This window comes from Macrotis lagotis, chromosome 1, assembly GCF_037893015.1.
Source record: "Macrotis lagotis isolate mMagLag1 chromosome 1, bilby.v1.9.chrom.fasta, whole genome shotgun sequence".
NCBI classification, from domain to species: domain Eukaryota; kingdom Metazoa; phylum Chordata; class Mammalia; order Peramelemorphia; family Peramelidae; genus Macrotis; species Macrotis lagotis.
In genome coordinates this window covers 757053280-757069428 of record NC_133658.1, presented here as the reverse complement: position 1 = coordinate 757069428, position 16149 = coordinate 757053280, and the positions used below count along the sequence as shown (strand labels likewise).

The 16149-nt window shown below is 34.7% G+C and overlaps 1 protein-coding gene across 1 annotated transcript in view; it reads right to left on the bottom strand.

The window, feature by feature from the left end:
* Positions 1 to 15910, bottom strand: part of FEZ1 (fasciculation and elongation protein zeta 1) — an 87235-nt gene extending 71325 nt beyond the window's left edge. Inside the window, exon 1 of the mRNA XM_074216403.1 lies at positions 15808 to 15910. Within this exon, the coding sequence (XP_074072504.1) occupies positions 15808 to 15829 (22 nt within the window). The 5' untranslated portion in view covers positions 15830 to 15910. The remainder of the gene's footprint in view (positions 1 to 15807) is intronic.
* Between the last annotated feature and the right edge of the window lie 239 nt (positions 15911 to 16149).

The following is a 16149-nucleotide window of genomic DNA, read 5'->3' as shown; positions in this document are numbered from 1 at the left end:
CTATATATGTGTAGCAAGATACAGCAGGAAGAGCTAGAAAGAGAAATCCCATTCAAAGTAACCTCAGACAATATAAAATATTTTGGAGTCTATTTGCCAAGACAGACTCAGAATCTTTTTGAAAACAATTATAAAACACTTCTCACACAAATTAAATCAGATTTAAATAACTGGGCAAATATCAACTGCTCATGGATAGGTAGAGCTAATATAATAAAAATGACAATTCTACCAAAACTAAACTATCTGTTTAGCGCCCTACCAATCAAAATTCCAAAAAATTACTTTAACGAGTTAGAAAAAATTGTAAGTAAATTCATATGGAGAAATAAAAAGTCAAGAATTGCCAGGAGCTTAATGAAAAAAAAGTGCAAAAGAAGATGGATTAGCCCTACCTGATCTAAAATTATATTATAAAACATTAGTCATCAAAATTGTTTGGTATTGGCTAAGAAATAGAGTGGTGGACCAGTGGAATAGACTAGGTGTAAAAACAGGAGATGATTATAGTAATCTGCTGTTTGATAAACCCAAAGAGTCTGGCCATTAGGATAAAAACTCCCTCTTTGATAAAAATTGCTGGGATAATTGGAAGTTAGTATGGAAGAAACTTAGATTAGACCAACAGCTCACACCCTTTACTAAAATAAGATCCAAATGGTTACAGGACTTAGACATAAAAAAACAATACTATAAGCAAATTAGAAGATCAAGGACTAGTCTACCTGTCAGATCTATGGAAAGGGGAGCAGTTTATGACAAAGGAAGAGTTGCAGAACATCACCAAAAACCAATTAGATGATTTCGATTACATTAAATTAAAAAGCTTTTGCACAGATAAAACCAATGTAACCAAGATTAAAAGAAATGTAGTAAATTGGGAAACAATCTTTACAACTAATGATTCTGACAAGGGACTCATTTCTAAAATATACAGAGAACTGAGTCATATTTTTTAAACAAAAAGCCATTCCCCAATTGACAAATGGTCAAAGGATATGCAAAGGCAATTTACAGATGAAGAGATCAAAGTAATCCATAGCCATATGAAAAAATGCTCTAAATCATTAATTAGAGAAATGCAAATTAAAGCTTCTCTGAGGTACCACCTCACACCTCTCAGATTGGCCAATATGACCAGAAAGGATAATGATCATTGTTGGAAGGGTTGTGGGAAATCTGGGATGCTATTATACTGTTGGTAGAGCTGTGAACTCATCCAACCTTTCTGGATAGCTATTTGGAACTATGCCCAAAAGGCAACAAAAATGTGCACACCCTTTGACCCAGCAATACCACTACTGGGTCCATACCCTGAAGAGATGATAAAAAAGGGTAAAAACATTACTTGTACAAAAATATTTATAGCAGCCCTGTTTGTGGTGTTAAAGAATTGGAAATCAAGTGAATGTCCTTCAATTGGGGAATGGCTTAGCAAACTGTGGTATATGTATGTCATGGAACACTATTGTTCTGTTAGAAATCAGGAGGGATGGGATTTCAGGGAAGCCTGGAGGAATTTGCATGAAGTGATGCTGAGTGAGACGAGCAGAACCAGAAAAACACTGTACACCCTAACAGCAACATGGGAGTGATGTTCAACCTTGAAGGACTTGCTCATTCCATCAGTGCAACAATTGGGAACAATTTTGGGCTGTCTGCAAAGGAGAGTGCCATCTGTATCCAGATAAGGAGATGTGGAGTTTGAACAAAGTGCAAGGACTATTCCCTTTAACTTAGGAAAAAAACAGATATTGTCTGATCTTGTTACCTCTTAGACTTCTCTTCTTTAAGGATATGATTTCTCTCTCATCACACCCAATTTGGATCAAGGTACAACATGGAAACAAAGTAAAGACTGACAGAGTGCTTTCTGTGGCGGGGGGAAGCAAGATTGGGGGGAAAATTGTAAAACTCAAATAATATCTTTAATAAAAATAAATTAAAAAAGAAAAGAAAAAGAAAATGGGAAAAAACCCCAAAAATTTTGAGGACAGGTAGAAACTACTGATAGGTAGAAACTACTATTGCATATAATCAGAAAACTAATAAAATATTAATAAAAAATTATGAGGCAAAATTCCCAGTTGAATGGGGAGCTTGAGAAGGGATGAAAACTTTTATAAAATACACTGTGTTGAATGGGTTAGTGAATTGAATAAAAAGATATAATTGTTTTGCCGTAGTGAAGGTCCAGTTGACATCATGTAATATAAATTTGTGGAGGATCCAGTATGCAGTTTAGTGATTTTTCTCCAGCCTCATTTAACAAAATGTGAGTGGAATAAAAGGTAGTAGTAATCCAAGTCTGAGGCTTGTAAGGGCACAATCAGCAATAGGATAAGGGCACAAGGTAATCTAAAGAAGAGAACTGCAGAATTGAAATGATTCACCAAGGGGTCAAAAGGAGTAAAGAGAATATAGTCTGTGCAGGAATTTGACTGGACAAAGAATTAAAGGGTGGAGGGAATGGGAGTCATAGCAAAGATGAAGAACAGGTTTAGGAATGCAAGGCATAGAGAATTGGAATGCTAACAGATTATGAACTGATACAGGTGTGTTTTAGTGTTCTTAAGCATGGAAGTTAAGCAGTTGGGGTTAATGGAAAAATCAAGTAGGTTATCATTATGTGTTATTGAGGTGGGTTTGTAGGAATAGGTTATAGGAAATAAATATAGGAGAATCAAGAGGTTAGAAGGTAGTATCTATGATTTGTTAACCTGTACTGTCCTGCATGGATGGATTCATAGAATGGTTATTGGCAAGAAGTAATTGCCATGTCTTGTTAATCCCACTTACAACCAACCAACATTCTAGATTGTCTCTAGAGAAATTGGATCAAAGCTTTTAAACGAATAGAGGTAGATAAGTGGAGGAGGGAGCACATGCCACTTATTTAGAGTTAAGTCCATTTCTTGGTTATGGTTTTTTTTGTTTTGGGGTTTGTTTTTGTTTTTTTGGTGGAATGGTCAGTTCACTTATCATTTATCAATGAAACTGCTGAATATTTTTTTCCAAATCCCTTACCTTTTATTTTAGCCCTTTTGGGTACTCATTTAAAATAGATTTTATGAGTCAGAAATGAAAAGGAGACAATTTAACATTAGTTTTCATTTTTATGATATAATAATCTGAAAAAAGCCATTCTTTCCATGAGCTCCTAGGTTCAGAAGACATTGACAATGGAGCATTTGAACTATAGCTGTTCTCCTCATTCACTTTAAGAAAAACATCCTGGGTGACAACTAGGCAGTGCAGTGGAGAGAGCACCTGGCCCTGAAGTCAGGAGAACCTGAGTTCAAATCCGTCCTCAGATACTTAATAATTACCTATATGTGTGATCTTTGGCTAGTCACTTAACCCCATTGCCTTGCAAAAAACACCTCAACAAAAAAAAGTAAGACATCCTGGATTATTGCAGCCTTTCTGCACGAAAAATTAAAAATCTTGAATAGAGCCATAACTTGGTCAGGGAGAGCAAGATTTTTTTTCCCTCTGGGCTCTGAATTTAGATGTTGTAGAATTTAGCACTTGACATCTTTCACTGCTCTGGAGTTAGCTCCTCATTCTTCACCATAATCTCCTGAACAGGGTCTTTATATTAATTTACTCCTGAATGTCTCCCTTTCAAGTTAAGGTACTCTTTATGTAGCCAGCTGTGGGTGTTGTATACGCACAAAAATTCCTTTCTGTTATTGTTTAGTTTTGAGCCCTGCTGAAATTTCTTCACAGCAATCTTGAGATGTAAGCAATGAAAGAGATTAGAGTGACTTGCCCAGGATTACACTACTAACATTAAAACCAGAACGTGATCCTCGGTCTTTTTAGAAATTCCTAACCTGGAGTCTAAAATCTTGTTTTCTAAAAATATTTTGATATTTTATGAAATACACACCAGAATAATTATCTTTTGTAATCTTATATATCTTATTTATGCATTTTTAAAACATTATGCTGAGAAAGAACCCATAGCTATATGAGAAAAGTAAAAAAACCCTTGCCAAGGACTCTTTGTACTACATTTCACAGATAGTAATGTAAGAGCTTTGTAAATTGCAAATTTACATAGAGATGGGCTGTTGTTATTGTTGTTGCAGCTGTTTTGCTACTGTTATTTTGTTGGTGTTTCTGAGAACTGGGAGAATGGAAACCATTAGTGATGAGAAATTAATTGGATCTCAGAAACATGTGAGGGATATGATATGATATGAAGATATGATACAAGAATTGTTTTAGAAATAGCAGTGAAAAAAATCAAAGAATACAACCAAGAACAGAAGATGGAAGTCTTAGAAATATCTAAAAATCCAATCTTTTAATTTTGCCTCCTACAAAGAGGTATAGTACCATTTGGGGGTCATATTCATTCAATTTGCATTTGCACCCTATAGGTGGGCCCCCAGGAGTCAACTACTCCTCCCAGATTCACAGGGAACTCATACACTGCTAATAAAATCTGGCATGCCTCTTTTTACTAGTTAGTAACTAGACATAATTATCTCAAAGCAATAACATTTATGAAGATAGTACAATGCGAAAAATACCCAAAAACATTTTCCCCAAAAACCAGGGGTGCGTTTCCTTGCAAAATAAACAAGCATCGGTGGGAAGAGTTGGAACATATTGCTATTCCAATGACGGATTCAAATATTGATTAGATATATGTATTAGGAACTTATGGGACCAAGGTAATCTAGGCTTCTGGTATTGTGGAATTTCAATATCCTTTCTCTTGTCCTGAAGTCTCTGATAAGAAGTTTGCCCAGCTAAGTTTCCATAGTTCACACCTCTCTGCAACTCAGCTTTCTTTTTTTGTTTGTCTTTTGCAATGCAATGCTCAAGGTCACACAGCTAGGTAATTATTAAGTGTCTAAGGCTGGATTTGAACTTAGGTCCTCCTGACTCCAGGGTTGGTGCTCTATCACTGTGCCACCTAACTGCCCCTGCAGCTCCACTTTCAATGGCCATAGCTAATTCTCTTTCAAGTCCATGGTCAGTTTTCTTTGTTGTCAAATGTTCTGCTCCTTAAAAGCCACTTAAATCTGCTTCTCTATATCTGTCTCTGGAGAGTGTGTGACTGCTCTTTATGGGATGTAATGTCTCCTATGATGTGAATAACTCCACCAACACACCAATACTATTGAGGGTGAGATAGTAGAGAAGATCCTTTCTCATCAATTCTGGTATAGGTAAAGAAGGGATTAACCAATGAAGAGCCCAGGTCTTAGGAGCTTATGTAATATTCTCTTTTTCTGCACATCCACCTGGAAGCTGGGTGAGTCTACTTCCACAAATACATGATGGAGAAGTCCATCCTCCCCAGACTGAGAGCAAACATAGGTATCCTCTGACTTCTTTTTGTTAATTTACTAGATCTTGATAAAAAGTTTTTTTTTAACTGAGTATCTGAACTGACTGCATAGTTTAAAAAAACAAACAAGCAAAGGGAAGGATTGTTTTCCTTTCAGTTAGCTTTCAAGAGGGGAGGAAGAAATGCTTTAAGCATCTGGGGAGGGGGAGAGGTAATAGCAGTGACAATAGTAGCCTGATACTAACAGCTGTCTGATCTCCCATCCCAGGAACCATATAGACATGAATGCATGGTGCCACCTCGGTTTCTTTCTTTTTTCAGCACTTATCAGAGTTGCTTAATAAATGTTTAATAATTGATTTTGCATTCTTTCTTGATCTTAGGTGAATGAATATTAGAGACAGAAGACCAGATTGTAACCTTATATGTTTTATTTGTTAGGCATTGGGGTTAAGTGACTTGCTTAGGTCACACAGCTAAAGTAAGTAGTAAGTGCCTAAGTCTGATTTGAACTCAGGTCCTCCTGACTCCAGGGACAGCGCTCTATCCACTCTATCCATTATGCCACCCAGCTGCCCAACCCAAGCTTAAAAAAAATCAGAAGAATCAACAGAGGGTCAACAAGTCTTCCAGTAGCCACAGCAGTTGAGTGAAATGATGAGATACCTTTGAAGAACAACCTTCTTGACCCAGTCCATGAGTAAATTAATGGGGTAACTGAGTCAAGAACCCTTCTAGTAAGGAAATAACTGCTCCCCTATCTGGTGCCAGGCCCAGAAGTAAATATGGTAACAGGAATGATTAATAATCACCACTTCTCCTGGAAATGAGATGGTGGAAGAGAGTGGGTCACCAATTACAGAACTGGTTGTACTTCAGTTTGTACTAAACTTTCTTAGAAAATATCTTTGTAAAAGCTAAATGGTGTTAATTAGTTAATTGATATTGTAGAGGAATCATCTAATTATATGACACTGGAAAATTATATTGGGGAAAAACAACAAAGATTAAAGAAGGAAAAATAGTCCTAGACAACTATCTCCAATCTGTCAAGGAGATCTCTAGAACCCTGAGGAGCAATGTAGCCAGTTGAGTTCTGAGTAAGGAGTTGGTAGGATGAACTCAGAGCCTAAATATCACAAAGGCAAAGGTTTCTCCTCCACATAACTGCTAACCCTTGGGCTGATTCTAACAGGCAAACTCAGCTTTTTATAGGTCCTCAGGACCAGATTTTGATTTTATTTATTTATCTTTTTTTAATCCAAGAATCAATTATTTCTTAGAAATAATTTTATTACTCCATTGAATAGTAGTAGCTGGTGAGTTTTGCAATGGGTTTGGAGATGAACCCCATTCAAAATGTACTTATTTATATGTATGAACATTTCAAAGGAAGTCTGATCATTTGTAGGTGTGAACAGAAAGGCTTTCTTGATTTTAATTTGAGCAAAGTATAAAGCTTTTAGGATAAAAGGATAAAAAGGACATAGATTAGGAAAAATCTTTATAATCAAATATCTCAGAGAAGAGTCTGATATTATATATATATATATATGTATATATATATATATATATATAGTCAAGTAACTATAATATATAATACAAAAAGTCATTCCTTAATAAAAACAAAGGCTATGAACAGCTTTCAAAAGAAGAATTGCAAGCTACTAGCCATTTGTCATAAATGACTCTTAATTATAAAAGCAGTCCAGAGTAATTAATTAATTTTTCTGCAGAAAAGTATCATTTCCCCTAGCAGGAAAGGCCCCTAATTACAATGTCTAGTCTTATATGCAGTTTGAAAGGTTTTCTCCTCCACTTTGAGACAGATTTGAATCATCAGGGTTACAATCTAATCAATATGCCTACCCCATACTATTCTTTAACAGGTTTTTCCTGCCCTGCTCACTATAATAACAAGGACAAGGGAGTGTATAGTAATATGTTTGGACTTTGTTAAGCTGGCACACTTGTAGAGGATAATGACTCCAGGTAAATCCTTGACTAGTTGGAGCTAATTTTTGACCTCCACCTGAGTAAAGAGACTTAATTTTGGGTGAGGGGACTTCATTCAGCTCAGTAATTAGCCAGGGTCATTTTTTTTTGGTCTTACACTTACATACCTGTATGGAGGCACAATAGCCAGAGGCAGACCCCAGTCTTTGTAATGTATATAATATATAATACATATGTATATGTGTTATATGTAATATATAATATAATGTGTTATATATAAAAATATAATATATACATATATGTATACGTACACACATATATATATTATATATATTTACACATACTTTTTGAAACTAACAATCTCCTTTTACACTCTGTGAAAGCCAAATGCCCTACATTCCTCAGACCATTTGATAGAATGTTTCAAATAACTAAAAAAAATAAAGACAAAAGAAAGGAAAATGCAAATCAAAATAATTGAGTTTTCAATGAATTGGCAAAGATGGGTATGTGGAAGAGTGGGTATAGGCAGCAAATTTCTCCAGGAAAGATACAGATATATGAGGAATTGATTCAGTTATAGAAGGCAGAGCTAAGAGAAGCCAGGAAACTGCCTTGAGTTCTTCCGTGTCTCCCTCAGAAACAATGGTAAATCAAACCTCTAAATGGATTCTGGAGAGAAAGAACCAACAAAAAAGATAAAGTGGAGCAATTTTTCACCTTAAGATGTCGGGTGGAATTCAGGAAAGGACTGTCTCACTTGGGTGAAGGGGAAGCACAGCCCGGAACAAGCAGGGCATGGGGAAACCAGCAGGTTTCCTTCTTTTCCAAAAGAGATACCCAAATGAAAATTCCAAGAAATATTGTAGACAAATTTCAGAATTATCAGCTCAAAGAGAAAATACTGTAGGTAACCAGAAAGAAACAATTCAAATAATGAGTCAACACAGCCAGAATTAAACAGGATGTAGAAGTTTCAATATTAAAGAATCAGAAGACCTGGAATATGATATTCAGGAAGGCAAAAAAGCTTGAATTACAACCAAGAATCAACTACCCAATATAACTGAGCATAATCTTTCAGGGGTAAAGATGGGCATTCAATGAAATAGAGAAAGCAATTTTCAAACTTTCCTAATGGGAAGAACAAATTTGAACAGAAAATTTGATCTTCAGATATAAGATACAAGATATGCAAAAAGGGTAAACAGGAAAGAATAAAACACATGCTATTTAATATGATTAAAAAAATTAAAATATGTTTACAACCCTACTTGTAATTCTTGAGAATTATATCTCATTAAGGACAATTAGAGGGAATATACATAGTTGTTGTTATAAGTTGATTTTTGAAGTTATGATATTAAGCTGAAGTTATAAGTTGATTTTAAAGTATGATATTAAAAAAATTAAAACATTTGAAAAAGGATTGTACTAGGAAAAGAAGAAAGTGAGAAACAGAAAAGAGTAAATTATATAATAGGAAGAGGTACAAAGGAACATAGTAGAGGAAAAGAAGGGAGAGACTGAGTATTACTTGAATTTTACTCTCATCAGAGAGGTTTTACACTCTCAGTTGAATTTAGAAATTTATCTTATAGGGAAGAAGGAGGGAAAGGGGAAAGAAAAGGGAAGTAGGGGCTGATAGAAGGGAGGGTGTAAAGGAGGTAGAAGTAAGAGAAAAAAAGGGGAATCAAAATGGAAGAATAATGGAGGTGGTAATCAGAAATAAAACACTGATAAGGGGGGCAGAGAGATGGCAAAGTGGATAGAGCACTGGCCCTGGAGTCAGGAGGACCTGAGTTCATATCTGGCCTCAGACACTTAATAATTGCCTGGCTGTGTGACCTTGGGCAAGTCACTTAACCCTATTGCCTTAAATAAATAAATTTTTAAAAATTAAAACAAAAAACTACTGGTGAGGAAGGATAGAGTGAAAGAAAAAAGTATAAAGGGAAAAAATAAGATGGAAAGAAATATAGAGTTAGTAATCATAACTGAATATGAATGGGATGAACTCTCCCATAAGAGAGTTCCAGAACCAGAATCCTTCAATATATTATTGATAAGAAATACATTTGAAGTAGAAAAATACACAAAAAGTAAAGGTAAAAGACTGTAGTAGGATATATTATGCTTCAGCTAAAGTTAAAAGCAAGGGTAGCAATTGTGACTTAAAACAAAAGCAAAAATGAATCTAATTAAAAGAGATAAAGAAGGAAATTACATCTTGCTAAAAGGTACCATAGACAATGAAGTAATATCAATACTAAACATATAGCACCAAGTGGTATAACATCCACATTCTTAGAGAAGAAGGGAAATGAGTTTCAGGAAGAAATTGAGAGTAGACCTATACTTGTAGGGGACCTCAACATCCCTCTCTTAGGATTAGATAAATCTAACTACAAAATAATGAGAAAGAAGTTAATGATGTGCATAAAATTTTAGAAAAGTTAGATATCAGCCACTGGAAAAAATTGAATGGGGACAGTAATTTTTTCATCAATAATGCCACCTACAGAAATTGACCATGTATTAAGTTAGGCATAGAAACTTGCAATCAAATGCAGAAAGACAAAAATATTAAATGCGTCCTTTTCAGATCATATACAATAAAAATTGTGTGTAATAAAGAGCCATGAAAAGATAGACTAAAATTTAAGAAAACTAAATAACCTAATTTTAAAGAATGAGTGGAATAAATGACAAGTTATAAATGCAATCAATAATTTCATCAAAGAGAATGACAATAAAAAGACAATATACCAACATTTATGGGATGAAGTCAAAACAGCTCTTAAGGGAAATTTAATATCTTTAAATGCTTCTATGAATAAAATAGAGAAAGAGGAGAGCAATGAATTGGACATGCAACTAAAAAAGCTTAGAAAAATACCAAATTAAAAATCCCAATTAAATACCAAACTAGAAATTCTGAAAATCAAAGAAGAGATTAATAAAATTGAAAAACTATTAAACTAAAAAACAAAGCTAAAGGTTGATTTTATGAAAAAATACCAAAAAAAGATGAACCTTTGATTAATTTGATATTAAAAAAGAAAGAATAAAAATAAATTACTGTATCAAAAAATGAAAAGGGTTAATTCACCACCAATGAAAAGGAAATTAAATCAATAAAGTGAAATTATTTTTCCCAACTGTATGTCAATAAATATGACAGTCTAAATGAAATAGATAAATATTTGCAAAAATATAAATTGCCCAGATTAACAGAAGAAATAAAATACTTAAATAATCCTATTTTAGAAAAGGAAATTGAACAAGTCATCTATGAATTCCTGAAGAAAAAACTCCAGAGCCAGAAGGATTTACAAAAGAACTCTAGCAAACATTTAAAGAACAATTAATTTCAATACTATAAAAAACTATTTTGAAGAATAGGAGTTCTATCAAATTTCTTTTATGATACAAATATTATGCTAATACTTAAACCAGGAAGATCTAAAAACAAGAAAGAAAATTATAGCCCCATTTCCCTAATGAATATTGATGTATAAATTTTAAATAAAATATTAGAAAAGAGAATATAGTAATTTATAATCAGAATAATGCACTATCAGGAATAGTATAATATAATATCAGGAATGGTGCAATATTAAAAAAATCATCAGCATAATTGACCACATTATTATCAAAACTAAAAGAAATCATATGCTTATCTCATAGATGTTTTGACAAAATGTACTTGTTCCTAGTTTTAATACACTGGAGATAATAGAAATAAATGGAGTTTTCCTTAAAATAATAAGAAGTTTCATTAGCAAGCATTATATATAATGGGGCTAAACTAGAAGCATTCCCAGTAAGATTAGGGGTGAAGCAAGGATGCCAGTTACCACCACTGTTATTCAATATTACACTAGAAACATTAGCTTAGCAATAAAAGAAGAAAAAGAAATAGAAAGAATTAGAATAGGTAATGAGAAAACAAAATTATCACTCTCTGCAGATGATATGATGGTATATTTAGAGAATCCTAGAGAATCAATTGAAAAACTACTTGAAACAACTACTTTAGCAAAGCTGCAGAATATAAAATAAACTCACATAAATCATCCATATTTCTATATATTACCCACAAAAACTAGCAGTAAGAGATAGAAAGAGAAATTTCATCTAAAATAGCTGAAGATAATATAAAGTATTTGAAAGTCAACCTCCAAGACAAATCCAGGAATCATATTAATACAATTACAAAATATTTTTCACACAAATAAAGTCAGATCTAAACAATTGGAAAAAATATCATTTGCTCAATATGTAGGCTGAACTAAATAATAAAAGGTGATAATTCTACTTAAATTAATCTATTTATTCAGTGTAATACCAATCAAACTACCAAAAACTTATTTTATAGAGCTAGGAAAAAAATAACAAAATTTATCTGGAAGATCAAAATTTTAAGATTATCAAGAAATTAATGAGGAAAAATGCAAAGATGATGGCCTAGCTATACTAGATCTAAAACTACATTATAATGTGGCTATCATCAAAACTGTTTGGTACTGGCTAAGAAATAGAGTGGAGGATCAGTGGAATAGATTAACTTTTTTTTTTAAGATTTTTTCAAGGCAATGGGGTTAAGTGGCTTGCCCAAGGCCACACAGCTAGGTAATGATTAAGTGTCTGAGGCCAGATTTGAACTCAGGTACTCCTGACTCCAAGGCCGGTGCTCTATCTACTGTGTCACCTAGCCTCCCCAGAATAGATTAACTTTACAAGACAAAGTAATCTAATTTTTGAAAAAAAACAAAGACTCCATCTTCTGGAATAAGCAACTCACAATTTGACAAAAATTGCTGAAAAAACTGGAAAATAGTAAGGAAGAAACTAGACAGAGACCAATATCTCATACCCTATGCCAAGATAAGATCAACATGGGTACATGATTTAGACATAAAGGGTGATACTATAAGCAAATTAGAAAAGCGAGGAATCATTTACCTGTCAGAAATATGGAGATGAAAAGAAATTATGACCAAACAAGTGATAGAGAACATTATAAAATGCAAAATGGATAATTTTGATTGCATTAAATTAAAAAAAAAACTTTCGTCCAAACAAACCAATGCAACCAAGACAGAAGAAAAGTAGAAAGCTGGGAAACAATTTTAACAACCAATATTTCTGGTAAAGGCCTCATTTCTAAAATATTTAGAGACCTGAGTCAAATTTATAAGAATACAAGTCATTCTTCAATTGATAGAGGATATAAATTGGTAGTTTTCAGATGAAGAAATTAGTCATCTATATCATATGAAAAAATGTTCAGTCACTGTTAATTAGAAAAATTGAAATTAAAACAACTTTGAGATGGTACCTCACACCCATCAGATTGGTTAATATGACAGAAAAGGGAAAATATTGGAGGGAATGTGGGGAAACTGAGACACTAATGATCTCTTAGTGGAGTTGTGAACTCATTCAACCATTCTAGAGAACAATTGAAACTATACCCAAAGGGTTATAAAACTGTGCCTTACCCCTTGATCCAGCAACATCACTACCAGGTCTGTATCCCAAAGAGATTATGAAAAAAAGAGAAAAAGATCTACATATATATATATACATATATATATATATATATATATATATATATAAGTATATAGCAGCTCTTTTTGTGGTGACAAAGAATTGGAAATTGAGGAGATGCCTATAACTGGGGAATGGCTAACATGTTGAGGTATGTGAATGCAATGGAATACTATTGTTTTATAAGAAATAATGAGCAAGTGGATTTCAGATAAACCTGGAAAGATTTACATGAACTGATGCTGAGTGAAGTGATCAACATTAGGAGAACAATATACACAGTAACAGCAACATTGTGATATGAACAACTATGATGGCCTTTGCTCTTTTCAGCAAAAGTGATCAAAGACAATTCTAATAGACTTTGAATGGTGAAAGTCATCCACGTGTAGAAAAAGTACTATGGAATCTGAATAGAATCAAAATATATTATTTTCACTTATTTCATTTTTTATATTCCCTTTATCATGCTTTGTTCTGTTTCTTTTTTAACAACATGACTAATATGAAAATATGTTTAAATTTTTTTTTTAGTTTTTTGCAAGACAATGGGGTTAAGTGGCTTGCCCAAGGCCACACAGCTAGGTAGTTATTAAGTGTTTGATGCAAGATTTGAACTCAGGTACTCCTGACTCCAAGACTGGTGCTCTATTCACTGCGTCACCTAGCTGCTCCCCCCAATTATTTTATATAATAGAGTAAAAGTCATTTCCTAATTGATAGTCAAAGGATATAAAGAATTTTTGACAGCTATACTGAAAAAATTCTCCAAAATATTAATAAATCGAGAAGTACAAATTAAAGCAATTTTGAGGTTCTATCACACACCATTTGATTGACAAAGAAGACAAAAGAGGAAAATGATAAATATTGGAGAGACTACTAAAATAGGAAAATTAATGTACTTTGATTAAGCTGCGCATTGTTCACTTCAGAAATCAATTTGAAACCATGCACCAAAACACTAGCCTTCATTCTCAACGACCCCGACATCAGAGGAGTGATGCCATGATAAGCAAATGAATTAGATTTGAGGAGGTGCTGTGCTGTCACCAACCTCACTTTCTCCTCCAGAGCCATCTGTGTCCAGTGGCCAGATATGAATCAGGATGACTGAAGATGACCTGAATGTGAGGCAATCAGGGTTAATGGACTTGCCCAAGGTCATAAAGTTATTTAGTGTCAGGTGTCTGAGACCCAATTAGAACTTCTGCCCTCCTGACTTAAAGGCTAGTAGTGCTCTATCCCCTGAGCCACCTAGCTGAACATAATAAGAATGGAAAGGAAGCATCAGATAGTGGACAGAACTCCAGTCCTGCTTCTGACACATATTTACTGTGTGACCCTAGGTGAGTCAATTAACCTCTGTGTCTTAGGCAATTCTCTAAGACTTTCAAGTTGCAGAGCAAATGCTTACCTATAGTGGTAGAAGGTGCTTCCTAAACCAGAGAAATTATAGATCTAATCTATAACACTAATACCTACAAACTGACAGGCATACACACTCATATACACACACACAAGCTGTTATGAAAATCAATAAAGTAATTCTTTCCATAAAGCCAGCACACCTTTTTACATTCAGCAGATTTCATCACTTACATTAAGGTGACATTACATTTCCATAAAAAGTATGTCTTTTTACTGTATTCTGTCAGGTATACTCTCTGACTGAGAACCTAGAATGTTTATATTTGAATCTAGAATTTTTTTCATATTTGGCACATCCTTGAGTCATAGATTTAGAGCTGGAAAGGACCTTACAAATCACCTGGCTGGGGCAGCTAGGTGTCGAAGTGGATAGAGCACCAGTCCTGGAGTCAGGAGGATCTGGGTTGAAATCCTGCCTCAGACACTTAATAATTACCCAGCTGTGTGGGCAAGTCACTTAATTCCAATGCCATAAATAAAATAAAATAAATGCCTGGTCAATGCCATCATTTTAAAACTGAGGAACCTAAGGCCTAGAGCAGTAACTTCACCCAAATCATACAGATATTAAGTAGCAGAGATAGGCTTAAGCCTAGGGCCTTGGAGAACAAATCTAGTAATTTTAAAATCATTATGCTGTATCTCCTTAACCAACTACATTATAAAGAAACCTGTGACTTGGCAAACAATCTCTTACTCTGAGTTCTATACTTCCAAAATTTAGTTCTAGAGTAAAACTTGGAGTAAACTCCAAGGAACAATGGTAGAATGCAAAAATTAGTGAACTGGGAGTATGGGATAGGAGGTTCAAGTATCCTTTTTGTTACTGTGTGATATTGGACAGACCAACCTTTCTAGACCTCATTTTTCTCAGCTGTAAGTCAACATGATCTATAAGTTCTTTTGTAGTTCAAATATTCTATGATATTGTAAAGCTAATCCAACATAGCCTTCCAAATGAGGCATAACAAGGCAATTACTTTGGATCCAGAAGAAGTGGAAGCTTCCTTCCCTTCTTTTCTCCCAGAGGAGTTGAGTCAGTGTATAAATTCTAAGGATGCTAGCAGACATGAAGGAGGATGCCGTTGCTTGCTTTGCTTATCACTCATGTTTCTTTATCAGCTTCCCTGACTGGCTTTCTCCCCAAAATCTCTGGTCACTTCTTCAGCCTGATTCTAGCCTGCTTTAACGATTTGCTTTTTTATTCAGGTGTTTATCAGTTTTTGTCAAGGTATTTCATTCTGAGACCTAGACATTAGTTTCAAAAAATATAGATTATTGCTGACAAAAAAACCAAAAAATATTAAGTTATCTAGTTTTGATGAGAATTTTAACTTAATCTCAAAATCACCCACCTTTCCTCAGTTCATTTTAATTCAGAGCCCCAAGCCTCTGTTGCTAGTTTAACAAAGCTTTCCCACTGTTGTTGTGGCCCTTCCCGTGGTTCAGGATGGGGGGGGGGACCCAAATAACTACTAGTCTATATTCTTGCCCTAGGCTGCTTCCATGCTAGGGAAAAGAGCTGGGATAGATTTTTACAGAATTGAACTCACCAGGGCTCCTCATAGGGGCCATCCAGAGAGATAAGGGACCAGCTGGCCATCTCTCCTCTTCTTTTTTCCTCAGCTGGTTGGCAGCTCCCTCCTCCTCTCTACTCCTCTCCCAAACCCCCCCTTTTCACTGCTCACAGTGCTACTGCCTCTCACATGGCAGCCTTGTTGCCATGCCAATAGGGTTCCCATGGTAACTGAGCAAGGGTTGCTGTATTCCCAAGGGCAGAATCATGCCTACCAAAGAGAAAAAGGAACCAATTGGTTCCAGCCCCCCAGAGGTAGAAGAGGACACAGGAGAGATGGGAAGGTGAATCTTGTGTTATTAATCTCATTTTGCTAGAA